This window comes from Narcine bancroftii, chromosome 3 (assembly GCF_036971445.1).
Source record: "Narcine bancroftii isolate sNarBan1 chromosome 3, sNarBan1.hap1, whole genome shotgun sequence".
In the NCBI taxonomy this organism is placed as follows: domain Eukaryota; kingdom Metazoa; phylum Chordata; class Chondrichthyes; order Torpediniformes; family Narcinidae; genus Narcine; species Narcine bancroftii.
The window spans coordinates 282755719-282782926 of NC_091471.1; the positions used below are offsets into that span (position 1 = coordinate 282755719).

A 27208-nucleotide genomic window follows, 5' to 3' on the forward strand; every position below is an offset into this window, starting at 1 on the left:
ATGCTGTGAGGCATCACACGTTAGTAGTACTGGGCTTTTAATGTCGTAATAAGCAAGAACTGGAGGGCTGATCATGTGTTGTTTGAAAGAGTCGGATGGTTTCTACTGATGATCTTCCCAAGCCCACTCCTTGTGCATGAGGTGCCTGAGTGGTGCGGTCAGCTCACTAGCATTAGGAAGGAATTTTTCAAGATAGTTTGCCATTCCAAGGAACCTCTGTAACGCTGCTACATCATATACCAGCATATCGTTTATGGCCTTGGTTTTGGTAGGATCGGCCTTGAGATCTTCACTGGTGAAGATATGCCGTATTGACTCCACCCGGTCCAGGCAGAACCTGCATTTCTTGGGATTGAGTCTAAGATTCGCCTTCTTTGCTCCATCCATTTCTTTTTTAAAGTTAGCATCGTGCACTATAACAGCCTTGCCATTGACCAGGATATCATCAATGAAGATGGCGCATGAGTAACTGGCAAAGATTCGCTTCAAGGAGTGCTGGAAGACTTCATTGGCTGAGTTTATACCAAAGGGCATTCTTAGAAATCTAACAGCTGAAAGCCGTGCTAAAAGTTGTGCGTAGAGAAGAACGATGGTCTAAGGCAGGGGTGTCAAACTCAAATTCACGGAGGGCCAAAATTAAAAACTTGGACTAAGTCGAGGGCCGAACTAAATATTTATTGAAAATTTTCAACAACATCTGCATGTTTTCTCTTCTTTCAACATATGTAATGTTAAACTTTTTCTTATTAAAATAAATGTTTAATAATAATTTTGGATAAACTCTTTCATTGTCATTGTCATTGGCCCATTTCCTTTGGAGTTCTGAAACCGTGCACATGACGAGTCAATGAGGGATGATTAAAGCAGTGGTCTTCAAACTTTTTCTTTCCACCCACAGACCACCTTAAGCAATCCCTTACTAATCACAGAGCACCAATGGTACAGGGACGCGAGTGGAAAGAAAAAGGTTGTGAACTGTTGTATTGTGGTAACTCCACATCTGATTAGGTTAATTGTTAGGCAAATGGTCAGAGAAGGACCCCCCCCCCCCACCCCAAGAAAGGCTTAAATCACAGGAACAAAATAAGCTTCCGTCTCACTGCTCCCAATCTTACACACAGTCCTGATGTGGAATGTGGGGTCACAGCTCCACGTTCACCCGAGTTCAGGTGCTGTCTGTGTGGAGTTTGTATGCTCTCCCCTTGTCTTGGACCAACAGGTCAGTCGCCTGACGAAGGCACCCGAACCCCCCGTTGAAACGCCGGCGTCCGGGCCGGTGGAGGAATTGGCTGAGAAGAGCGCATTGCTCCCACCCCCTTCCCATGGTTGGAGAGGGATTAAACTGCGATCTCACGGCGCCAGGCTCGTCTCCAACAAAAGGAGCGGGAGGCAGGGTCCGCCGCGCACGGAGCGAGGGGGAAGGCATCGCCAACGAGACGTTCGGTCCGGCATCGCCGCTGAAGCGCAGACCCAGCGAGGATGGTCCCCAACTCCAGCCGCGTCTGTGTGTCCGGGAGCCGGGCGGGCTGAGTACGGTGCTCCAATCCCCGGGATTCGGGACTCTGAGATCCCTCCACACCTCCGGTGTCTTCATTTTCACCTTCAGTGTGCATGCGTTATACTGGCGCAGCGGCCAGCGGGCCAACTCTAATATATATTTAATATGATCTTGCGGGCCAAATATAATTATATTTTAGCGCGGGCCAGAGTTTGACATGTGTGGTCTAAGGCAATCTGCCAAAAGGAGTTTTTAGCGTCCAGTAAGGGAAACACCGTTGCGGAAGAGGGGGGGTGCGTGGCATGATGGCTTAGTGAGAAGACATGGAGAAACAGCTCCCCTGGCAGAACTATTAAAAACCTGATTTTAAAGGTTTTGTAACTTTTTAGAAAATATTGCATATATTGTTGATATATTCTGAAAGCAATTATGAGGAAAATAAAAGTACCAGCAGTTTAAAAAAAAACTATTTCTAAACAGTTATCAAGTATGGAAGAACTTGGGCTTATCTTTGAAGTGGAGCCTGTGGAGTTGATTTCTGCTCACCCAAGACCTCAATGGCATACCTGGATAAGACTCACATGACTCTGACGCCGACTTAACGCACCGTTGCAGAAGATGGCACTGGAGCCCGAAGACCTCCTCCTCCCTCCAGACTACGAGAAGCAACTGTGCCTGAGCGCTATATCGAGTTCTGCCCAAGCTGTGGGGGAGCCCGACTTCTCTCGGCCCAGCGATGCTGGGCTGACGGGAGGGGGAATCCGAACATGTGGTCGGGGTGAAATACCATCTGTATTGACGGAGGAGGAAGAAGGTGACATTGGAGGGGGACTGGAAGAAGAAATTTACCCAGGTATGGAGGAGGAAGAGACTGTTATATACAAGAGTAGGTCCATATCCAAACAGGTTTCAACAAAGCTTTAATCTGACCCTCATTATTCAGACCCACCATCTCAAGTTGATATATTTAAACAGAAAATTTGGCAACAGATGGGGCAAGGTTTTTATCTATGAAGGAACAACTTAGTGATATGAAGGGGAGATAATCATCTATTAAGTTGGATGTGGCAAAGTGTGTGAAAATGGTGGATAAGGTACAAGATAAATTTAAGAAGATTGAGGAAAATTTCATGATTGTAAGGAAGATGTGGAACAATGTAAAGAAAAGATGGGTCAGATGGAGGATTCGTTTACTGGTTGGGAAATTCAGAAATGATTTACTGAAGAAAATTGATACATTGGAGAATCAAAGTCGAAGGAATAATGTTAAAATTATTGATCTTGCAGAAGATGTTGAAGGCCCAGACCTGGTTCAATTTTTTCCTGAAGTTTTATGGAAAGAATACTTTCCAAATGGTTTGGAATTGGATAGAGCTCATAGAGCGATGAGAAGGAAACTCTTCCAAGTCAAGCTCCACATTCTATCCTGACTAGATATCTATGCTATCAAGATAGAGAATTGATAACTGCAGGGGTACTTTACATCTTAAATGTGTTGTCGTATATTAAATGTAACAAGAGAAAATTAAGAGATGAAAATGGGGAAAAGGGGGATGGAGGTGGTGAAGAGGTGTATGCAAGATATAAGATGGCCATGTTGAACTATATGACTATAAACATTAATGGAATACATAACCAAATTAAAAGGAAGAGGCTACTAAATTTACTGAAGGAAAAAATAGATATAGCATTTGTGCAGGAAACTCATCAAACTGGAGCGGAACATAACAAACTGAAGAAAGACTGGGTAGGACACGTAACGGCAGCATCCTATAATTCAAAAACGAGAGGTGTAGCCATACTAGTTAACAAAAATGTACAATCAAAATAGAGGAAGAAATAATAGATACGGCAGGGAGGTATGCAATGATAAAGTGTCAAATATACTCAGAATTTTGGAATTTGCTCAATATATATGCGTCTAACGAAGAGGATCAAAAGTTTATGCAGGATATTTTGTTGAAGATTGCAGACACACAAGGAAATATATTGATAGGAGGGGATTTTAACCTTAATTTGGACCCAATGTTGGATAAAACTGGACAAAAGACAAGTAAAAAGAATAAAGTAGCCAAATCTATGATTAAATCAATGCAGGAAATGAAACTTATGGATATATGGAGGAGGCAACACCCAAGAGAGAAGGAATTTTCATATTATTCGAGTAGGCACAAAACTTACTCAAGGATTGATATGTTTTTGTTGTCGGCCCATATTCAAGGGAGAGTTAGGAAAACTGAGTATAAAGGTAGACTACTATCAGATCATTCACCCCTGTTATTAACAATAGAACTGGAGGACATCCCACCAAGAACTTATAGATAGAGGTTAAACTCCATGCTACTTAAAAGACAGGAATTTAGGGAGTTCATTGAATTCCAAATTAAAACATATTTTGAAATAAACATATGATCAGTGAAAGACAAATTTATATTATGGGACGCAATGAAAGCCTTCATTAGAGGGCAGATAATAAGTTTTGTGTCTAAGATGAAAAAGGATTACAATTGGGAAATGGAGCAGTTGGAAAGGGAGATAGTAAGTACAGAAAAGGAATTAGTAAAAAGGGATGATATAACAAAAAGGAGAGAATTGACGGACAAAAAAATTAAATACAAACGTACAAGGTGGAGAAGAACGTAATGAAAACAAAGCAAAAGTATTACAAACTCCGAGAAAAAACACAAAATATTAGCCTGGCAACTTAAAACAGAACAAGCTAAAACAACGATACTGACATCAAGGAAAAAGGACAAACAAATTACATATAACCCAACAGAGATTAATGAAAATTTTAAGGAATTTTATGAAGAATTGTATCAAACTGAGAACGAGGGGAAAGATAATAAAATAGAGTTTTTAGCTAAAATTGAACTGCCGAAATTGTAAGAAGAGGAACAAAACAAACTAATAAAACCATTTGAAATAGAGGAAGTACAGGATATATTAAAAAAGCTGCCGAACAATAAAGGAGAGGATGGATTTCCATAGAATTTTATGAAACATTTAAAGAGTTATTAATTCCTCCTCTCCTGGAAATAATGAACTAGATAGAAGAAACACAAAACTTGTCAGATTCATGTAAGACAGCAATAATTACAGTAATATCAAAGAAGGGGAACGATCCATTAACACCAGCATCATATGGACCAATATCTCTACATAACTCAGACTATAAGATAGTAGTGAAATTATTAGCAAACAAATTGGCCGATTGTGTACCTAAAATAGTAAAACAAGATCAAACTGGATTTATTAAGAAAAGACAATGTCTGTAAACTTATTAATCTAATCCACGCAGTTCAAGGAAACAAGAAACCAACAGTGGCTGTTGCTCTAGACACAGAAAAAGCCTATGACAGAGTAGAGTGGAACTACTTATTTAAAGTATTACAGAAGTTCAATCTACCAGAAAAATATATAAATTGGATAAAAGCATTGTATAATGGACCGTTGGTAAAGGTAGCAGTAAATGGATACGTATCAAGTCACTTTAAGTAGGTCAACTAGACAGGGATGTCCACTACCCCCTCATTGTTCGCCTTAGCAATAGAACCTTTGGCAGAACTGATAAGAATAGAAAATAAAATAAAAGGGATAAAAATAAAGGAGAAGGACTATAAAATCAGCTTATTTGCAGATGATATCATAGTATACCTAACAGAACCAGAGGTATCAGTAAAAGAACTACATAAGAAATTGAAGGAATAAGGAGAAATATCGGGGTACAAGATCAACGCAAAGAAAAGTGAAGTGATGCCAATGAGTAATGCAGACTAGACAGAATTTTAAAAAGAATCACCATTTAAATGGCAAGCACAAGCAATTCGATACATAGGGATCAGGTTGGATAATAACTTAAGCCACTTGTATAAACTAAATTATCAGCCACTAATAAAGAAATTGCAGGAAGACTTAGAACATTGGAAAGAATTGCCACTAACGTTGATAGGGAGGGTAAACTCTATTAAAATGAACGTGTTCTCAAGGATACAATACTTATTTCAAAGGTTACCAATTTCTTTAACAGAAAACTTCTTCAATGAACTAAAGAGAATAATAAGGGAATTCTTGTGGAAAGGGAGAAAACCGAGGATAGCGTTAGATAAATTAGCAGAGAGGTATAATCAAGGTGGTTTGCAGTTACCAAATTTTAGAAAGTATTATGGAGCCCCACAATTAAGGTATTTATCAGATTTTTACCAGACAAGGGAAAAACCAGACTGGACTAAGATAGAACTAGATAAAAAAGGAGAGAAGGTACTGGAACATACACTTTATAAGTGGGATGAAAAGCTGGTGCAATATAAAAGCTCACCAGTATTGCATCATTTACATAATATATGGAAGGTCCACTTAGAAAGAAAAAAAACGAATTACCAAATACCAAAATTATTATTGATGTAAAATCCACTAATCCCTTTTACAATAGATAACCTTTCCTTTAGATAATGGGAGAGAAAAGAAATCAAAAGAATAGAACATTGTTTTTTGGGAAATAATTTATTAACATTTGAACAGTTGAAGTAAAAATATGGAATAACTCATGGTACAATGTTTGCAGATCATCAATTGAAATCTTATTTAAAGGATAAATTTAGAAACAGATTGAGATTACCTGAAGGAAGCAGCTTTGAATATGTGATTACAGACACAATGATAATTAAAAGATTTATACCAACATGTACATTAAGCTGCAAGATAAGGAAAATGAAATTAACTATAAACCTAAGCAGAAGTGGGAAAAGGATCTAAACATGAAGGTAAAAAATGAAGTATGGGAAAAGTTATGTTCTGGAACTATGAAGAATACAATAAATACAAGGTTACACATGATACAGTATAATTGGTTACACAGGGTATGTATCACTCCTCAAAAATTTTTACTAATGGGATTCAACATTATCAGATAGATGTTTTCGCTGTAAGAAGGAAATGGGAACAACACTACATGCAACTTGGGCATGTACGAAAGTGAATATGTTTTGTAAATAAAATTACAAAAAATAACATACCAAAAAAAACAGATATTTATAGATTCATAAGTAGAGAATTAGGCCTCAAATTGGATAAAGCGCAAAAAAAAATTCATTATGATAGCCTTAGCGAAAGAAAAAAAAATGTATAATGTCAACTTGGAAAATGGAAGCGAGCCTGAGAATACAGCAATGGTACATGGAAATGAATAAATGTATTACATTGGAAAAAATAACATATAATTTAAAAAATAAAGTCACAATGTTTGATCAAATTTGGGAACCGTACATGGAACATATCAGAGAGAGCTTGCCTACGACCTCCATCCCCAAAAATGAGAATGAAAATGATAAGAAGACAAAACGACTAGTTTCAATGTGTAATAAATAGATGACGCATTTTTCTCATTTATTTTCCTTTGTGTGATATTGTTTTATGGTTTTATTGTATTGTATATGTTGAATATTGATGGCTTTTGGAGGGGAGTGGGTAGAGGGAGGGAAAGGGGGAAAAAAAGGGAGAAAAGACCACTGTGTAAATTTAATGAGAAACGTTTGTACATATTTTGGTTGATATGGTTCATAGTGTGAAAAATTTTTAAAATTATATTAAAAAAATTAGAGAATTGATCTTGAGAGTTGTAGTTCAAAATGCGAGAAGTAATCAAGGCCCCTTGGAAGTTAAGAATAATAGTTTTCTTTTCTGCTGATTTGAGCCAAGCTGTTATTTAACGACGTAAAGAATTTAATTCTGCCGAAGTATTTTTGTGGAAGAAAGGATACAAATTTGCTTTACAGTATCCTGCTGTACTTAAAAGTTTTTTATGTGGACTTTCAATCTCAGTTCTTTTGTGATGTTGCTGAAGCTCTCACATTTGCTAATTCTCTACCGGTTAATAAATAGATGAAAAGTCAAGAAACCTTTTCTCAACAGCTTGTATTAATTCAGAAGGGGAAAAATGGAGGGCGAGAGAAGAAATCTCAGCAGTTGATTGATATTGATATCGATGATGATCAAGTTGATAGAGATTTGGAAGAAGCATATCATACTTGAAATGATTTGTTGATTATTATTTCTTGTTTTGTTCGGGGGGGCGTGGTTTGACTACTGATTCTTCTGAAGTCATTGTCCACTTTGTGGCATTGGTCACTTCTGCACAATTGAGGGGGAAGGGGGTAATACTGTAGTACAGTATTATTGATTTTTTTTGGGGGGGCTTAATATATGGGTTTTTTCTCTTTTTTGAGGAGATTCATCATGTGTGGTAAGGTGGTTTTTGAAATGAATTGCAATGATGGCTAATTTAAAATTTGCTACTTTTAATGTTAATGGGCTTAATAATCTGATGAAGAGAAAAAGAGAAATGGCATATATTTTTTTAAAAATTGAAGGTCAATGTTGCTTTTTTTTGCAATAAACACCTGTGAACATCAGAAATTGAAAAGAGATTGTGTTGGAAAAGTTAGCGTCTTCGTTTAATTCGAAACCAAGAGGAGTAGCTATTTTGATTAATAAAAAGTTTGTGGCGGTGTGAACAGTGGAAGAAACACAGCCACCATGTTGAGGGTCGTTAACGACTATTTTTATTCAAATTCAGCACGCCCCTTTAAAGGCAGCATGAGCTCAGTCACCTGGTGCATTGTGACATCATAATCGCTGCCCAGGGTGCGCGCTAGAAGGGATGCTGGAGTCAGAGAGAAAACTCTGACAACACCATTTCCCCATGGCTGCCCCGCCACGTGGTGATACAAGCGGGGCCGGTTTGCCATGAGGATGTGCGCCGCCACAAGTTATCTTTTACATTGGAATCAGTTATTGATAATTGTAAAAAAATTTCTGAGTCTTGGACTTTAATGAATATGCTCCTAATATAGAGGATGAGAAATTTATGTTGGATTCTTTTCTCAATTTAAATCAAGCATATAAAAAAATTATGTTAGGAGGTGATTTTAATTGTTGTTTGGATCCATTATTAGATAAATCTTCAAAAACAGTAGTTAGGACTAAAATGGCTGATGGTGTTAATGAAAGATATGAATTTAGTAGATATATGGAGGAGATTAAATCCTAAAGAGAAAGATTTTTCATTTTAACATGATTCTTATTCTAGAATAGATTTATTTTTGGTACAGCATAATTGTAAGGTCATGTATTGAAAGGCTGAATATAAGAGTAGGATTTTGTCTGATCATTCTTTATTATTATTAACATGTACTAGCTCAGAGAGAATTGATGATACATATCGATGGAGATTTAATTCTTTGTTGAAAAAGTTAGAATTTTATAATTTTATAAGAGATTAAATACATTTATTTTTGAAAATAAATGTGGATTCAGTTAATAGTAAATTTGTTTTATGGAATGCTTTAAAAGCATATTTGAGGGGACAAATTATTAGTTTTACAGATAAAATTAAGAAACAACATGTAGCTGATATAACTGAATTAGAGGAGATAGAGATTTTCGAAAAAGAGCAAAATTCAACGGAAAAGAAAATACATTTAATTAATATGAATTTACAATATAATTCTTTACAAACATAAATTTGAGAAGTTATTGCAGAGAACTAGACAAAGATATTATGAATTAGAGGAAAGAGCTCATAAACTGTTAGCTTGGCGGTTAAAAATGGAACAAGTTTCTGGAACAATAAATGCTATTGATAAATCAGGAAATTAATGATGTTTAGAAAATTTTATGAAAAATTGTATACTTCTGAAGTAGTAGAGAATGAGTTTAAAATTGATCATTTTTAAAATCTGATCTGGATTTACCCTCTTTGAGTGGTAAGGATATTAAAGATTTGGATGTTTCGTTTACTGCTAAAGAAGTAATAGATGCACTTCGATTCGTGCCACATGGGAAGTCTCCAGGGGATGATGGCTTTACTTTCGAATTTTATAAAAAATTTCAGGATTTATTGATTCATTATTGATGGAAGTATTAAAACAGGTGACAGAAATTCATTCTTTTCCAGATTATTATTCCCAAGCAATTATTATAGTTATTCTTAAAAAAAGAGAGGGACCCATTGAAAGCTGGGTTGTGTGGACCACTTTCATTATTAAATGTTGATTATAAAACTGTAGTGGTTCTAGCCAATAGGTTGGCTAAATATTTACCAGATTTAATTCATTTAGATCAGGTGGGTTTTATTAAAAATTGTTATTCGGCAGATAATATTGTGAAGTTGATTTCTTTAATTACCATTTCTCGGGAGGGAAATCTTGTTGGATGCAAAAAAGGCCTTTGATAGAGTGGAGTTTTTTTATTTAAAGTTTTAGATTTTTATTAGTTGAATTAAGGCTTTATATAGAAGTCCCACTGCTAGAGTTGTGACAAATGGACAGTTACCTTTACCTTTTATGTTGACCAGATCGACTAGACAAGGTTGTCCTTTGTCACCAGCTCTATTTGCATTAGTTATTGAACCTTTGGCTCAGGTAATTAGACAAGATAGTAATATTAAAGGTATTAAGGTGAAGTCTGATGAATTTAAAATTAATTTTTTTGCAGATGATGTTTTGATATTTTAACAGAACCACAGAATTTTTTGAGGTGTTTACATGACAGATTGGAACAGTATGGTGAGATATCAGGTTATAAAATTAATTGGGGAAAAGAGTGAGATTATGCCATTAGCTGAAATGGACTATTCTTGTAGGCATATTGTGAAATTCAAATGGTTGGATCAGATTAAGTATTTAGGTGTTAAGGTAGATTGTAATTATAGTCATTTATAGGAATTAAATTATTTGTCATTCAATAGAATGATTTACTGATTAATAGGAAGAGTTCATTGTATTAAAATGAATATTTTTCCTCAAATTCAGTATTTATTTCAATCTATTCCCTGTAAGATTCCTCAATTTTTTAAAAAGGATTTAAATGTTTTGTTGAGGAAATTTTATAAAAGGATAAAAAGATAAGGGTATCTTTACAAAAATTAGGAGGTTTGCAACTCCCTAATTTTCAAAATTATTATGATGTGGCACAATTGAAATTTATTAATAAGATGTTTGAAATAGATAAACCTTTGATATGGGCTAATATTGAATTATCTCAAATTGGTGAGAAGAAGATGGATCAATTTATTTATAGATGGAATCCTAAGTTATTGAGTAGTTATAATTTTCCTGTTTTGAAACATTTAATGGATTTATGGTATAAAAAAAAAATGAAGTTATAGGTACTCGAGGTAAGATTTCAGGTAAAACTCCTTTGTATCAAAATAAGCTTTTTTTCCTTTACACTTAATAATCAGCTTTTGATGTTATGGGATCAAAAGGGTATTAAATTGGTGCAAGATTGTTATGAAGCAAGATATTTTCATTCTTTTCAAAGAATGAAAGAGAAATATATATCTTTAAATATGCTTTTTTTCTTATTATCAAATTAAAGCTTTTTTGTTGGATAATTTAGGTTATACTTTACAGTTAACTAGACAGTCTAAGTTTGAATTTTTACTTACTGAGGGTGGTAAGAAAGGATTTGTATCTGAGATTTATACTTTATTACAGAATAAAATGCCTAAATTGGATATACATAAATCTAGATTGAAATGGGAGAAAGATTTAGGAATACTTATTTCTCAAGATGATTGGATGAATTTATGTAGGGATAGTATGACTAAAATTGTCAATGTAAGGTATCGATTAGTTCATAATAATCTTATTCATCAATTATATTTAACTCCGTAAAAATTAAGGAGATATAATTTTATTTCTTCGGATTTATGTTTTAGATGTTATAAGGATGTAGGATCTTTTTTTACATTTTACTTGGTCATGTGCAACAGTAAAACCTTGGAATAGACTTTAGGAATTTTTAGAAGTTATTTTGAAAGTGAAATTTTCATTAGATCCTTTTGTATTTTTGTTGGGTAATATTAAGAGGTTGAGTCTAGAATTAAAATTAAATTGATTTCCAATTGCATTTTTGAGATTGGCATTAGCGGTAGCTGAAAAATGTCTGGCAATTACTTGGGAAAAATTAGACTGATTTGAGTATTCAGAGATGGCACATGGAATTGAGGTCTTGTCTTCCATTGGAGAGGATAACATATAATTTGTGTGATAATTTTTAAAATCATAAAACTTGGAGCCTGTATTTGGATTACATGGGGTTGAATTATTAAATCCCCTTGCTGCATTGTAGTGATGTTACTCCAAACCATGGTAATTAACGGATGAATTTTGTTGTTATGGGTGAACTCTCTTTTTTCTCTTGGAGTGGTTAGAGGGGAAAGGGTTGGGGGTTAGTTTTAAAATATTGTTTTTGAATTCTGTTTTATTCATTAATTGTATGTTTCAAAATGTTCATCATGATCTCATAAATAAAATTTTAAAAAGAAAAGGAAAACACTGGTGTGCTGGCCATTTGGGCTGTAACTTCCTCTACAGTTCACGTGGAATGATGTGGTCTTTTGAGTGACATATTTAAATCTCTGGGGTTGATGCATATTCTGATTTCGTCAGTGCCCTTTTTTGCCACTACCATCAAGGACACCCATTTGGTTGGCTCAGACACTGGGGCTATCACCCCTAGACCTTTCATACAGTCTAGTTCCGCTTTGACTTTGTCCTTCATAGCAACCAGAATCCTGTGAGCCGGGCAGACAACTGGTCGCACTTCGTGGTCCAGTCGCGTGGAATAGCTTCCCCAGGTCGTCGCTGAAGAGGTCCTTGTATTTGGAGTGGATTGACTCTGAAAAATCTTCTTATGACAGGCTGACTTGGTGGACCTCTGCACTGAACAACACAAGACTAAGTTCCATGAATCCACTGATGCGAAGTAACAGGATTAAATTCTCCTTCATGACAAAAAACAGGAGGACATACTTGTGTCCTTGAATAACACACCGCAGCTGTGCGGTCCCCAAAGAATGGATCTTGCTCCCTCCATAGGCCACAAGGCTTATGGACTTGCCATTTGACTGGAGCTTTTCCTTATTACCTAAGCCGGTTGAAGACTTTGAGGGGCATCACATTGCACTTGGCCCCTGTATCTATTTTAATTTCTGTCCTTACACCGTTGACCATCATCGAGACAAAGTCCTCGCTGTTTCTTCTTATGCTAGAGTGTGACAGGCTGCTTGTTCTAGTAGATATATTGTCCCTTTCCTGGTCTGGGACCACAAGGTCAATGGATCTTTGTTGTTTGCTCCATGCTTTCGCTCTCTGCAGAGTCCTACACATTTTTCCATCGTGATTCCATTTGGTGCAATTCCTGCACTGTTGTCTAAAGGCCAGGCACAGTTCCCTCCTGGGAACAGGATCTGTTTTGGAGTTGTTGCCAGGTGTCGGCTCCGTGGGGTGTCTAGGATGGCTCGCCTGGGTCCTATTGCTGAATTCCTGCTGGTGGCTATATCTAGGCGTACGTGTCCACCAGTGGCTGCTCGGTGCGGCTTCTCACCAATGATCGCTACTGGATGCAATTTGAAAGTGCGTCAATGTTTGTAGCTAGTGTTTGGGACTCATTAGCTGTTTGCTATTATCCTAGGTAGGTCGGTGGGCTAGGCACTTTGAAACTGCCTTAGTGAGCGCTTGGTATGCTCTCCCTATGTCTGTGTGGGGTTTTCTCCAGGGGAACCAGTTTCCTCCCACTGTTCGAAACGTACTGGGCTTTATAGATTAATTGAGTGTAAATTGGGCAGCATGGGCTTATGGGCTGAAATGACCTGTAACTGTGCTGTATGTGTGTATTTCTAAAGTGTGTATGGAGTAGGATGCAAGAATCTTAGTAATGGTATATCCCCAGTAGCAGCGTGACCTAGAACTTCGTGATTTACTGGCTGTTCCCAGGGCAGTGCACAGAATCAGATATCCAAAACTGCTCGCAAACCAACTCAGTGAAATACACCCTTTGGTCTGCCTGAAACCTGTTGGTCTTTCAGCACATAGAGATGTTGATGAGGGAATACTGCTGACTGGCACATTCCAGGCTGTAGGTGTATGTGTTGAGGGATACACTGAGGCTTGGCGCAACCAACCTGAGGGTGCTGTCGGGAAGGACCTTCTGTCACCAGGCATTGAGGTGCTGAGACTGAAGAAAATCCCCTCATAACGGGGAGTAATGACAAGATGTTACAGTGGTAGCAATGCTGCTAAATCAGAAATTACTGTGACAACATCTTCTTCTTTGGCTTGGCTTCGCGGACGAAGATTTATGGAGGGGGTAAAAAGTCCACGTCAGCTGCAGGCTCGTTTGTGGCTGACCAGTCCGATGCGGGACAGGCAGACACGATTGCAGCGGTTGCAAGGGAAAATTGGTTGGTTGGGGTTGGGTGTTGGGTTTTTCCTCCTTTGCCTTTTGTCAGTGAGGTGGGCTCTGCGGTCTTCTTCAAAGGAGGCTGCTGCCCGCCAAACTGTGAGGCGCCAAGATGCACGGTTTGAGGCGTTATCAGCCCACTGGCGGTGGTCAATGTGGCAGGCACCAAGAGATTTCTTTAGGCAGTCCTTGTACCTTTTCTTTGGTGCACCTCTGTCACGGTGGCCAGTGGAGAGCTCGCCATATAATACGATCTTGGGAAGGCGATGGTCTTCCATTCTGGAGACGTGACCCATCCAGCGCAGCTGGATCTTCAGCAGCGTGGACTCGATGCTGTCGACCTCTGCCATCTCGAGTACCTCGACGTTAGGGGTGTGAGCGCTCCAATGGATGTTGAGGATGGAGCGGAGACAACGCTGGTGGAAGCGTTCTAGGAGCCGTAGGTGGTGCCGGTAGAGGATCCATGATTCGGAGCCGAACAGGAGTGTGGGTATGACAACGGCTCTGTATACGCTTATCTTTGTGAGGTTTTTCAGTTGGTTGTTTTTCCAGACTCTTTTGTGTAGTCTTCCAAAGGCGCTATTTGCCTTGGCGAGTCTGTTGTCTATCTCATTGTCGATCCTTGCATCTGATGAAATGGTGCAGCCGAGATAGGTAAACTGGTTGACCGTTTTGAGTTTTGTGTGCCCGATGGAGATGTGGGGGGGCTGGTAGTCATGGTGGGGAGCTGGCTGATGGAGGACCTCAGTTTTCTTCAGGCTGACTTCCAGGCCAAACATTTTGGCAGTTTCCGCAAAGCAGGACGTCAAGCGCTGAAGAGCTGGCTCTGAATGGGCAACTAAAGCGGCATCATCTGCAAAGAGTAGTTCACGGACAAGTTTCTCTTGTGTCTTGGTGTGAGCTTGCAGGCGCCTCAGATTGAAGAGACTGCCATCCGTGCAGTGATGGATATGACACTGAGGGTGCAAAGAGACTGAACAAATTTCTTTTTATAAATAACTTACTGTGAGTAACTTATTGGAAGTAGTCTAATAATGGTTTAAAAAATGGGATGGAGGAATCGGGATTAAAACCATCCTTTCCGATGTTGTGGAGAACTGGGCGATTAGGTCATTGGTGTAGGGACACAGGGGAATCAAGGATCTGACCTATCAATGATTGTGTGCAGCAGATTGGCTCTTGGGACTTGATCAGATGAAGAATGGATGATCTGGAAATAATGGGGCGTGGTTGGTTGTCCAGTGCTTTGTGAAAAGATGAAGTTAATTTACTTCACTGTCCAGATTCTGTGTCGAATCTTGTGCTGGGATTCTCCAAGAGAGCTCAGTGACAGACACTGTGACCAAAGTCATTTTGCAGTCCTCCACTAGGTTACCTAACTTGAACAAGAGGTATCTAAATTTAGAATGGGTCCAAAATCTCTGGACCAGGTAAAGAAGAGATTTACTAAATGTTCCCAGGGATGAATCAGATCAGCTATAAGGTTAGACCAGAAAAATATCTCTTGGGAACAAAAGATGAGAGGGTTAGGCTAGGTCCCAAGCTGCAGAGTCAATATTTTAAAAAAAATCAAACTTGAAAAATGAAAATAAATAAAAGCAAATGTGAAATGAAAGTATAATGAAGTGCTAGAAATGTATGACAGGTAATCTGTTAATATTTGAAATATTTCTGGTTTTTCTCAGAACAATTTAAGTGAATGCAGTGGTCCGGCCCACAAAATGGTTGACGAACGCGGCGACCATACGGACCTGCTTCCCGGGTGACCTCCTGCATGATGGAAAGACAGTGAGCTTTGGTGGGAACGCCAGCCAATTCCAGGCTAGTGCTCCGGTGACGCGGTGTCATGACGTCAGAGCCTGGGACCCATATAAACATGACGGCCAGTGCAGTAAACCAGTCTGGACTTCAAGGCTTTGTGTGTGTGTGTGTGTGTGTGGGGGGGGGGGGGGGGGGGGGTTCTTCTCCATGCCTGAAAAGTGCGAATGCTATGAGGATACTTCTCAAAAGCTTGTTTCTCTGGCATTTACAGTTCTGCATTTCCTGTTGAGACAAGTTGAGCTAAGGCATTTGTGCTGCCTCACTGGGGTGTGAGGAAGCATCTTGAGTCATTGCATTGACTGGAAATGGATGATATTCATTTGACCTTTTTGATTGTTGGAAAATCTACGGCAATATTTTGAATATCATTTTAAAATCAATTAACCTTGCAGGGCACCCCAAACACTGTCAGTAAACGTGTTTAACTAGCTGTTTAATAATTAGAATGTCTCTGCCTAGATTCTTGCACCGTTCTGCACTGTTTAATCTTGGCAAGGTGACGCAAGGCTAACTTCCATAATCTCCAAACCAGGAAGGAAAATTTTTCAAGGTTCCTGGTGACAGCTGTTGTTCAGTTATGGTTTTTAGACTGCAATGACGGGAAAATTGCAGAAAAAAAATTAACATAATTACTGGAGGCCTTTTTAAATTGCAAGTACCTGAGTGCAACAGTCCCAGGGGTTGGATGTGCAGTGGAGTGGATGACTGTCAACAATTTTTTTCCGGTATGATTTATACAACAGGCTTCCTCCAAAAAGTTGTAGGGGTCCTGCAGGATTAATTGCGGGGCAGGAATGGACTCCTGCACGTTTCCTTTTTAGACGGCCTATGTCGTGGCAAAATTCCTCGATTATGCCGTTCCATGCCTTCAGTCTAAAAACCATAAGTGATGTGCTTGAACATGCATTAAAAAGGGTGCTGGAGGAACTCAGCCGGTCAGGCTCTCCAGAGGAAGGGGTCTGTCTTTAACTTCCTGTGCAACCTGAGTATCTCCAGCACCTCTGTGCACTGCAGGTCAGATGGTATGCATGGAGGGAAACATTTCGAGTCGGGTTGGAGGCAGGGTGTCCAGCTGAAACCTTTTCCTCCTTGAAAACTGCCTGATGAATTTTTGGAGGGGAGGGGAGGGATGAGTCGTGGAGGGATGAGTCGTGGAGGGATGAGTCGTGGAGGGATGAGTCGTGGAGGGATGAGTCGTGGAGGGATGAGTCGTGGAGGGATGAGTCGTGGAGGGATGAGTCGTGGAGGGATGAGTCGTGGAGGGATGAGTCGTGGAGGGATGAGTCGTGGAGGGATGAGTCGTGGAGGGATGAGTCGTGGAGGGATGAGTCGTGGAGGGATGAGTCGTGGAGGGATGAGTCGTGGAGGGATGAGTCGTGGAGGGATGAGTCGTGGAGGGATGAGTCGTGGAGGGATGAGTCGTGGAGGGATGAGTCGTGGAGGGATGAGTCGTGGAGGGATGAGTCGTGGAGGGATGAGTCGTGGAGGGATGAGTCGTGGAGGGATGAGTCGTGGAGGGATGAGTCGTGGAGGGATGAGTCGTGGAGGGATGAGTCGTGGAGGGATGAGTCGTGGAGGGATGAGTCGTGGAGGGATGAGTCGTGGAGGGATGAGTCGTGGAGGGATGAGTCGTGGAGGGATGAGTCGTGGAGGGATGAGTCGTGGAGGGATGAGTCGTGGAGGGATGAGTCGTGGAGGGAGCAACCCATGTGGAAAGTGGGGAGGGGAAAATGTGCCTGGGTCCTATTGCAGGTGGTGGAAATTACCAGAGTGACTCGAAACCGTCATTGCTAGGGGCACGCTACCTGACAAGATATCTGATTGTTGTGGATTGAGAATGGGTGGGAAAAAAAGGCTAGGTTTGGCCTGGACTGGCTCTATAAATAGTGATGTTCAGGACTCTATAAATATCAGTGTTCATGAATCTTTGAGAAATACCACACAGACACAATTCCCTCCATCCACCATGTCTGCACCAGCCATCAGCAACTCGCTTACACTAAATCACTTTAATCCCATCTTTTTTTAATTCTTGTATTTCCCCCACCCAGCTCTAAATCTACCATTCCCCTGGGGCAACATCCAAAGGCCAGTCTGTGTGTTTGAGATGTAGGAGGAAACTGGAGAATCCCAGCTGAGATCCTCGCAGACCCAAAGAGAAGGTACGAACTCCATGCAGTTAACACCAGAGGTTAGGATGGATGCTGGGTTACTGTCTCTGCAGCCGTGTCCCTGGTAATTCAAGGCAACACAGATTTAAAGAATTGAATGATGATTAAAAACATTCCCTGCATTTTTATTAGCTTTCATTTGTTTTATCTGGACCAATTGCTTCCATGCAGAGTTCCTTCTGTGGCTGCTGCCAGACTCTTTACAAGAGAGAAATGCATGCTTGAGGAGATGTGCAGTCCACCTCGGTTAGGCGCGTGCACAGGTGCAGGTGTTTGCAAGCCTGCATGCCCAAGAGTTTTAGTGCATGCAAATCCTTTGTGAGGTACTCGTGTGATTCAGGACCAATGAATATGTTCCTGTGAGTCAGCAGTGATGGGTGTGTGCCAACTCGTGTCAGCTGAGCAGATCAAATGTGGGTACATAAACAACTGGATTATTCAGTGGGCATTTAATGGTCAGCATGGACTCAGTAGGCCTATTTCTACGCTGCATGCCTCTGTATGATTCTGGACATCAGCAATCGAGAGCATTGGTATGTGTGCATTTGATTTCAGAACCTTAAATCTCTGTGTTTTAGGGCCTTCATACTATCCATACTCAGGATATAAATGCAATAAAAGACAACCCATGCTTGTATAACCTTTTATTTTGGGAGATGGACCCCTTCCCTGTGAAGCAGTCAGGTTTAGTTGGTTTCTTCTGTACTTCTCTCCTTCCAACTAAATTTTTAAAAAATTCATGATTTCAGGCTGTGGCCCTTAGGGGGACTAAATGGCCCCTGTGGAGAATGCTTCTGCTGTAAGGATTCCATTCCTGAGAGGTGTCTGTACATCATTTTTTTATGGATGTCAGAAATAATTTCCCTCAAAACCAAGATAAAAACACATTGGCCAAAAGAGTTGAGCCTCCCCCTTCCTGATGTACTGTTTTTTTTACCGTGGTACTACATTTATTTTCTTTTGCTATGCATGCACTTATGATTTATTTTCAATTCATTGAATATCTTCCGTATTAATGCCCTTCAATTAAACCAATGAAACAAAAACTGTACCCAGTTACATAAATAGTTTTCAGTGAAAATGCAATGATGGAGAAACTCAGGAGGTCAAACAATGTACTTTATATAGCAAAGAGAAAGATACATTGCCAATGTTTCAGGCTTGAACTTATCAAGGTAGTTTGCACATCTACAACCAACTTTGCTATCTTGAGAATTTCTTTAAAAATAATGGGAGAATTAGCTTAGATTCTTGTAAGTCAGTTCTTTAAATCCCTGTATTTATAATACACAAGGTTTATGGGGCCTTCAGAAGTCTCTGTTATGCTGGCCAATTATTGTGCCTGAACCAGACTGGGATTCTGGATGGTTGGGGTTCGGTTCGGTTGTCAGATATATATAATTCGGTTGTCAGACATAAACAAAAAAAAAAACACACACACACACACACACACACACACGTGTATAGATATATATATATATATATCTATAGATATATATATATATATCTATAGATATAGATATATATATATATGTATGTGTGTGTATGTATATGTTTATGCTTATGCAAGGTGAGCCTGGTGGGCAGCTTGTCCGTGAACTATTCTTTGCAGACGATGCCGCTTTAGTTGCCCATTCAGAGCCAGCTCTTTAGCGCTTGACGTCCTGTTTTGCGGAAACTGCCAAAATGTTTGGCCTGGAAGTCAGCCTGAAGAAAACTGAAGTCCTCCATCAGCCAGCTCCCCACCATGAGTACCAGCCTCCCCACATCTCCATCGGGCACACAAAACTCAAAACGGTCAACCAGTTTACCTATCTCGGTTGCACCATTTCATCAGATGCAAGGATCAACAGCGAGATAGACAACAGACTCGCCAAGGCAAATAGCGCCTTTGGAAGACTACACAAAAGAGTCTGGAAAAACAACCAACTGAAAAACCTCACAAAGATTAGCTTATACAGAGCCGTTGTCATACCCACACTCCTGTTTGGCTCCAAATCATGGGTCCTCTACCGGCATCACCTACGGCTCCTAGAACGCTTCCACCAGCGTTGTCTCCGCTCCATCCTCAACATTCATTGGAGCGACTTCATCACCAACATCGAAGTACTTGAGATGGCAGAGGCCGACAGCATCGAATCCATGCTGCTGAAGATTCAACTTCGCTGGGTAGGTCACGACTCCAGAATGGAGGACCATCACCTTCCCAAGATAGTGTTATATGGCGAGCTCTCCACTGGCCACCGAGACAGGTGCACCAAAGAAGAGGTACAAGGACTGCCTAAAGAAATCTCTTGGTGCCTGCCACATTGACCCCCGCCAGTGGGCTGATATCGCCTCAAACTGTGCATCTTGGCGCCTCATAGTTCGACGGGCAGCAACCTCCTTTGAAGAAGACTGCAGAGCCCACCTCACTGACAAAAGACAAAGGAGGAAAAACCCAACACCCAATCCCAACCAACCAATTTTCCCTTGTAACCGCTGCAACCGTGTCTGCCTGTCCCGCATCGGACGTCAGCCACAAACGAGCCTGCAGCTGATGTGGACATTTACCCCTCCATAAATCTTCATCCGCGAAGCCAAGCCAAAGAAGAAGGTATGTTTATGTATAAGTATGTATATATGTATACATGTATACATATGTGTGTGTATGTATATATATATATTTTTTTTAAAAAAACATCCTGATTACAACCTCTTCTCACCGAAACCTGAAGTCCAGCACCTCTTTTCCCTGACTGCTTGAACCTCCCCTTACTCCCAAAATCATCTTAAATTACTCTGGCACCACAAAAGGCTTGATTACACTATTGTCAATCCACTTTTTCTTTCTTTCATTATGGTAACTGAGAATATTTATGATCTATCTTTGTATTTATTATCTCCTTTTTGTGTGGTAACTTAATGTATACAGTGTTGTTATTTTTTTCCCTTTCAATTATCTGTTTGGCAGGAGCAAGCAAGAATTTTGGTGTATATTGTAGCATGTGTATGTCGATAAAGATTTCAGATTTGTTATCAAAGCTCATACATCACATCACATATAACCCTGAGATTCTTTTTTTTTCCTGTGGGCATGGAAAAATTTCCTCTAATTGGTAGTGCAAAAAAATTAAACTGTACACTGTAAACAAATAAAAACTGTAAAAATGATGAATGAAAACCAACTGCAATACAGAGAGAAAAAGAAAAGTGCACAAGTGCGAGTCCTTAAATGAGTCCCTGAGTGAGTTTGTGGTTGAGGAGTCTGATGGTGGAGGGGGAGCAGCTGCTCCTGAACCTGGTGGTGCGAGTCTTGTGGCACCTACACCTCTTTCCTGATGGCAGCAGTGAGAACAGTGCATGTGCTGGGTGGTGAAGGTCTTTGACGATTGATGCTGCCCTCTGACGGCAGCATTCCTAGTAGATGTAATCAGTGGTGTGGAGGGTTTTGCATGTGATGTCCTGGGCTATGGCCACTACCTTTTGGTATTGGTGTTCCCATACCAGACTGTGATGCAGCCGGTCAGCACACTTTCCACCATACCTCTGTAGAAACTTGCCAGGGTTTCTGGAGTCCTACCAAACCTCCACAAACTCCTGAGGAAGTAGAAATGCTTTCTTCATGATGCCATTGGTGTGTTGGGTCCAGGAAAGATCCCCCAATGATCACTGTATTGTAAAACACTGGCTTTCCTTTCCTTCACCATCGCATCCCAATTCCTATATTCATTACTTTAATTTATGAAGGCCAATCCATTCCTTAGTTTTGGTGTCATTGAGTGTAAGATTGTTGTTGGTGCACCATTCAGCCAAGTTTTCAATCTCTTTCCTGTACGCTGACTCATCCCCTTCCTTGAAACAACCCACTACCATGGTATCGTCAGCAAATTTGTAGATGGTGTTATTGAATCAAAGCTACACAGTCGTAGGTATAAAGTGAGTCAAGCAGGGGGCTAAGAACACAGCTCTGTGGTGCTCCGGTACTGATGGAGATTGTGGAGGAGATGTTCTTACCAATCTACACTCATTGTGGTCTGGAGGTGAGGAAATCCATGATCTCATTACACAGTGGGGTGTTAACTCTCAGGTCTTGGAGTTTGCTAATCAGTTTTGATGGGAAGATGATGTTAAGTGCCGAACTGCAGACGATAAATAGCATCCTAATATATGCATCTTTGCTGTCCAGGTGTTCCAGGGCTTTGTATAGAGCAGTGTTTTCAAATTGCCCCCCCCCCCCCCTTAAACTCACATACCACCTTAAGCAATCCCTATGCAATAAGGGCTCTGTGATTAGCAAGGGATTGCTTAAGGTGGTATGTGAGTTGGTGGGGGGGGGGGGGAAGATTGAGAACCACTGCTCGAGACCCAATTGTTACTGAAATATTTTGCTTGAGAAAAATTGTCATTGGCCCATTTCCTTTGGAGTTATGAAACTGTGCACATAACGAGTCAATTAGGTACAATTAAAACAGTGGTTTTCAAACTTTTTGTTTCCACTCACATACCACCTTAAGCAATCCCTTACTAATCACAGAGCCCTTATTGCATAGGGATTGCTTAAAGTGGCATTTGAGTTCAGGGGCGCAGTTTGAAAACCACTGGTGTAGAGCCAATGAGATGGCATCCACCGTAGACCTGTTACAACGTTAGGTGAACTGGAATGTATACGTCATCGTTCAGGCAGGAGCTGATGAGCTTCATCACCAGCCTCTGCTACTGGTCAATAGTCATTAAGGCAGGTTCTTGGGGATTGGTATGCTTGATGTCTGTTTTAAACAGGTGGGTACCGTGCCCTACTGGAGTGAGATATTGGAGTGAGATGCTCAAGGGAATACAGTTCTATCCTGATTAATCTTTGCTTGTAACTCAGTTCCTCAAGTTCTGGCAACATCCTTGTAAATCTCGATACTTTTAATCTTATTTAATCCCAAAGCACAAAACTTTGTGCATGTCTGCATTAAATTCCATCTGTCATTTTGCAGCCAATTTTGTACATATTTGGAATAAATGGATGTTTAACACTAGGATATCACCCTTTAGAATCAGACATGCAAGATTTACATTTGGCAAGAACTTTCAAAATTTAGCCTTCCTGGTCCATCAGTGCAGCACAATTGATGTGGTACTATGGGGAGATTTTGTCTGCAAGCAAACAGTACCAGATTAGTTTGAGACTACGTTACTTTTTGTGTGCACAATTTAGAGTTCTATGCTATTGATTAGTCGTGTACAAGCCCTGGACCACATCCTGTTTCCTGACTTAACAAGTCATCATCAGTTGCCTGGTGTGTTTTGTCTGTCATTCCATGCATCAAAACGGGCTGTTTGCAAGACATTAATGGTGATTGTACATCTCTTTGCACTTCTGTCCATTGAATCGTGGCAGATTTCCAATGCAATGTGGCTCGGATCAGGAACTTGTGCAGGGGAAATCCTGCTTCTGAGCATGTTGTGAAAGAGCGAAAGAGGAACTTGCATCTATGCAGTGACTTTCATGACCACTGCCCAACTCTTGTGTGTCCAAATCAGCTTCAGAGGTTAATGATGCATCATCTGGATGATGTTCATTTTGCTTTGTTTTCTGCAACTATGCTCTTTACATGGCTGTATGAATGTTAGACGTAATCTGTTTGCATGCAGAGGAATCCTTCTACTGTACTAGGTATTTTGTGACAAATAAGTTTAAATTTAAAACATTTGCATGCAATTGTTCTGAGAGAAATGGGTAGAGAAACTCTACCCATTTATTAGGCATCTAATCATGTCATTAAAGTAGTTTTAATTGTGTACTTTGTAAATTGAAGCACAATCATTCTGTAGAGAAAGACATGAAATTAATGATCAATTTTTATGGATTTGTTATGGTTAATGGGGGACTATTGACCTGGATCTCAAAGGAACTCCTTAATTAATTGCAATTTGTGTGGGGAGGAAAAATATTTAATATTTCATGGAATAGTTCGACATACAAAATGCTGCTTTATTATCCTTGACAATACAGTGCAAAAAAAAAAGCACATCATTATCCTGATACTGCATTAGATCAATGAATGAATGAATGCTGTGGCAACCCTGCATTGTAGGTGCATGATCAGGGTGTACACACCTTGTCACTGATTTTGTTGCTTCCAATTACTCTAACTAACTGTGCCATGTTGATTGCAGTTTAAAGGTTTTGGGTTGACTTGTGGTTGAAGAATGTTACAACTCATCCGGAAAGCTGGTTGAATTGCAAGTACCTGAGATGTGATCTATCATTTGATACCTTCCAATTCAATAGCTTATTGCTTGAAATTATATTTATCGCAGATCAATTATTCTTTCATTTGCCCAAACCATTGTGTCAAGTTCAGTAAAAATAAATCTATTCAGCAGGTGACATTTAATCTTTGGTGGATATAAATGTTTATATGTATTTCTGAAGAACTACACAATCCTACCATCCTATTTACCATTCATTTTTTTTTAGTGTAGATGTTAATATTAGGGTTGCCACCAGCGTCTCCAGCAATTTGCTCAAGATTTGTAAATTACTTTTTTTTTACATGAGGGAGGGATGATGTTAAATTATAGCTTGCTGATCAGAAAAGATATTGATATAAAGATTTGCACCTAGGCCAAGTGTATGATTTGAGGATTATTAACGATTCTGACCAACTTTGCCCAGCCAGCAATTGAGCAATGGCATTCAATCTGATAGCATGGTTGAGCTTCAAAATGGCTGCCACTCTAGCTCTGTATGATGCAAGTGTACCATGGTCAGGAGAAAAGCTGCTTCATCTGGCTTAACGTGTACAGTAAGATGATAACGAACTTGAGAATTCAGAGGTGAAAGACTGAACTGGCACAAATTGTGCTCTTATTGCTTGGGGGTGTTCCCTAATTAAGAAACTTCTTTCTCCTTTCCTGAAACCCGTTGTCTACATACTCAGGAGTACTCACCAATGCCTTTCCATCTGGTTCACTGCAGCTGTATGCGTGGTGTTGCCCTTGCATTGTCGATTTGTTTATAGTCTGACATCAGAGGGTGGGAGAATGGTGTTCAGGTGGAGACTGGATGTACAAGTCTATTGATCCATTCAATTTCTGGTGGGGTTGCCTCTCGCAGACCGATGCAGGGGCAGTAAATTAGAGGTTTGAGTTGCATGGTCATTGCGTCTGACAGCCATTCTCCGATTTTTTTTTTAAAGCAAGGTCAGATCCTGGAGATTAGTGGAAAAGTGAACGAGAGGCAAGGAGTATGTTTTTACATAGCAAGCAACTGTGATCTATAATGATCTATTTTGAAACGGGACTTTAAAGGATATATCAGAGGAGAAGATTGTGGGTACAAGGAGGGGCGAGGGAGTAAATGTTCTCTTCTGTAAGTGGCATCACAGGTAGTTTGGATTATAAAGAGAGCTTATGGCATATTGGTCTTCATAAATTAAAGTATTGAGTATAGGAGTTGGGATGTTCGGGTAAGATTGTCCAAGACAAGGCTAAATTTGGAGTATTGTGTGCGGTTTTCTTTCCTAACTACAGGAAAGATATCAACAAGATTGAAAGAGTGCAGAGAAGATTTACCCAGACTTCAGGAACTGAGTTACAGGGAAAAGTTAAACAGTTAGCATTTTATTCTCGAGAGAATAGAAGAATGAGGGGAGATTTGATAATTATTTAAAATTATGAAGGGGATAGAGTAAATGTAGCTGAGGGGAGGTGAGATACAAACCTGGGTTAAAGGGGAAAGGATTAGAGGGAACATTAGGGGGAACTTCTTCACACAGAGTGGTGGGAGTGTGGAAGGAGCTGCCAATTGAAGTGATGAATGCAGGCTGAATTTTAATTTTTAAGAAGAATTTGGACAGGTCCATGGATTAGAGTGGTATGGAGGGCGATGGGCTGGGTGCAGGTCAATACTAGTTTGGCACAGACGAGTGGGGCCTGTTTCTGTGCGGTATTGTTAGATGGGTTTGGGGTTCTATGAAGGGTTAGCAGAAACGAGATGGGCCAGATGGTCGCCACCTGTCTGGAAGATTGAATGGTTAGTCAAGACACGTTGGACAAGGAAAGGGAGCTCAATGCAACTCCTGCAGCTGTCGTTGCAGTCAAGCACTGAGTGCAAATGACCATTTTTCTTTGAATGTTAACAATGGGAGAAAGTTCTTGAAAAGTAAACAACACCCACGTCAAGACGACAATCACTTTAGGATCTGGGCGTGTTGAACCGTACCTCTCTCTTCTGTCTGGCAGTTCAACTTCCTGTGTGATGTCATGGACATGGTCAAGATTGGCTCATTGCTGCGGCTTGACGCTGCTTATGGCAGTGGAGTTGAAAGGGAGGATTGAAGCCAGCAGCGTTGAGCAAAAGGGTGGGGGCCAGGATGGTGCTTTAACACACGGAAGCCAATTGCCATCAACTGGTGCACGGCCGGGGAAGGAGCGAGCATTGTCAGGGGAGCCCTGCCGCCGCGAATTGTGCAGCAGTGTGCAAGGCGGGGGGGGGGGGGGGGGGGGGTGCAGAGCGTTCAGCTTTACTTTAATGAGACTTCCCCTAAAAGGCACGTCACGCCTCAGCTGCAATTCTGGGAACCCATGGACAGGAGACGAGGTAAGCTTTGCAAATGTCTTGGAGCGACTCCACAAAGCTGTTTTGTACAAGGGCAAGTACGCGTGCAGCGAGCTGGACGATGCATCGGGCTGGCCGAGGGCAGCGGGAGTTCTGGAGCTGGCTTGTTGACTTCCATTTGTTGCACAACTCACCTTCAATGCAACAGAAGCTGGTTTGCTGCAGAGTCCGAAAGCAGGGAGTGACCTGCTCCAGTGACAAATGGAGCCAACTCCTGAGAGCTGGGCGGAACTGGCTCGGCTCTCTTGCACACGGGGCGCGATCCTTACCAGTGATGTCCATGGAAAGGTGGAGTGCACGGGCTTTGCCGGGCAGAATGGCTCAAGCCTTCTCACGGTCAGCCTAGAGCTGCAAGTTATCATTTAAGCGGCGTCTTGGCTCAGCTATTTTAAGCATGTTTTTAAATGATGGGGAGAAAGAAAAGGTAAATTTGCATCATTGGGGTTTTCTGTGATGTCTTGCCACAATAGGGTTTCTAGTTCGTGTGGTCCGATTTAAAAGTTGCAGGTCTTTCCTTTTGAATGGTGCTTTTTGAAAGGAAGCGTGGCTAATCTTTTGTTGCAAAAGCCCTTTCTGCTTTGAGAATTTTTGGATCAGCTGCGCCACAAAATTGCTGAACAAGGTTTTGGTTTCTCTGTTCAGCCCAGTTTAATATTCATCCGTTTTCAAGCACCAAGGCAGGCGCAGCGGTCAGGGCAACGCATTGACAGCACCAGTGATCGGGACGGGGGTTCGAATCCCGCGCTGTCCGTCCGTCCCACGTGTCTGGAAGGGGGGGGGATCCTCCCACTGTTCGAAACTCACCGGGGGTTAATTGGGAAGCACGGACACGTGGGCCGGAATGGCCTCTTCGGGTGCTGGAGGTCGAAGGAGAGAGAA

At 40.7% G+C, this 27208-nt stretch overlaps 1 protein-coding gene and 1 long non-coding RNA gene across 5 annotated transcripts in view; one reads left to right on the forward strand and one right to left on the reverse strand.

Moving 5' to 3' along the window:
* The window catches only part of LOC138758860 (dual specificity mitogen-activated protein kinase kinase 3), a 175184-nt gene that overhangs the window by 20969 nt on the left and 127007 nt on the right, over positions 1 to 27208 (forward strand). The window contains exon 1 of one of the 3 annotated variants that reach the window (XM_069928363.1): positions 26099 to 26311. The exons of 1 other annotated variant lie outside the window; for it this stretch is intronic. In XM_069928363.1, coding sequence (XP_069784464.1) covers positions 26296 to 26311 — 16 coding nt within the window. In that variant the 5' untranslated portion in view covers positions 26099 to 26295. Of the gene's footprint in view, positions 1 to 26098; positions 26312 to 27208 lie in introns of those variants that run through there. One more of the 3 variants, XM_069928360.1, reaches the window with a different exon arrangement.
* On the reverse strand, positions 17585 to 26179 carry LOC138758864 (uncharacterized). 2 transcript variants are annotated; one of them, XR_011354516.1, is made up of 3 exons: positions 25934 to 26179; positions 24661 to 24920; positions 17585 to 17797 (listed from the first exon to the last, which is right to left on the reverse strand). It is a non-coding gene; the product is annotated as an uncharacterized lncRNA (long non-coding RNA). The 2 variants fall into 2 exon arrangements; XR_011354515.1 differs by having other exon boundaries at positions 25889 to 26179.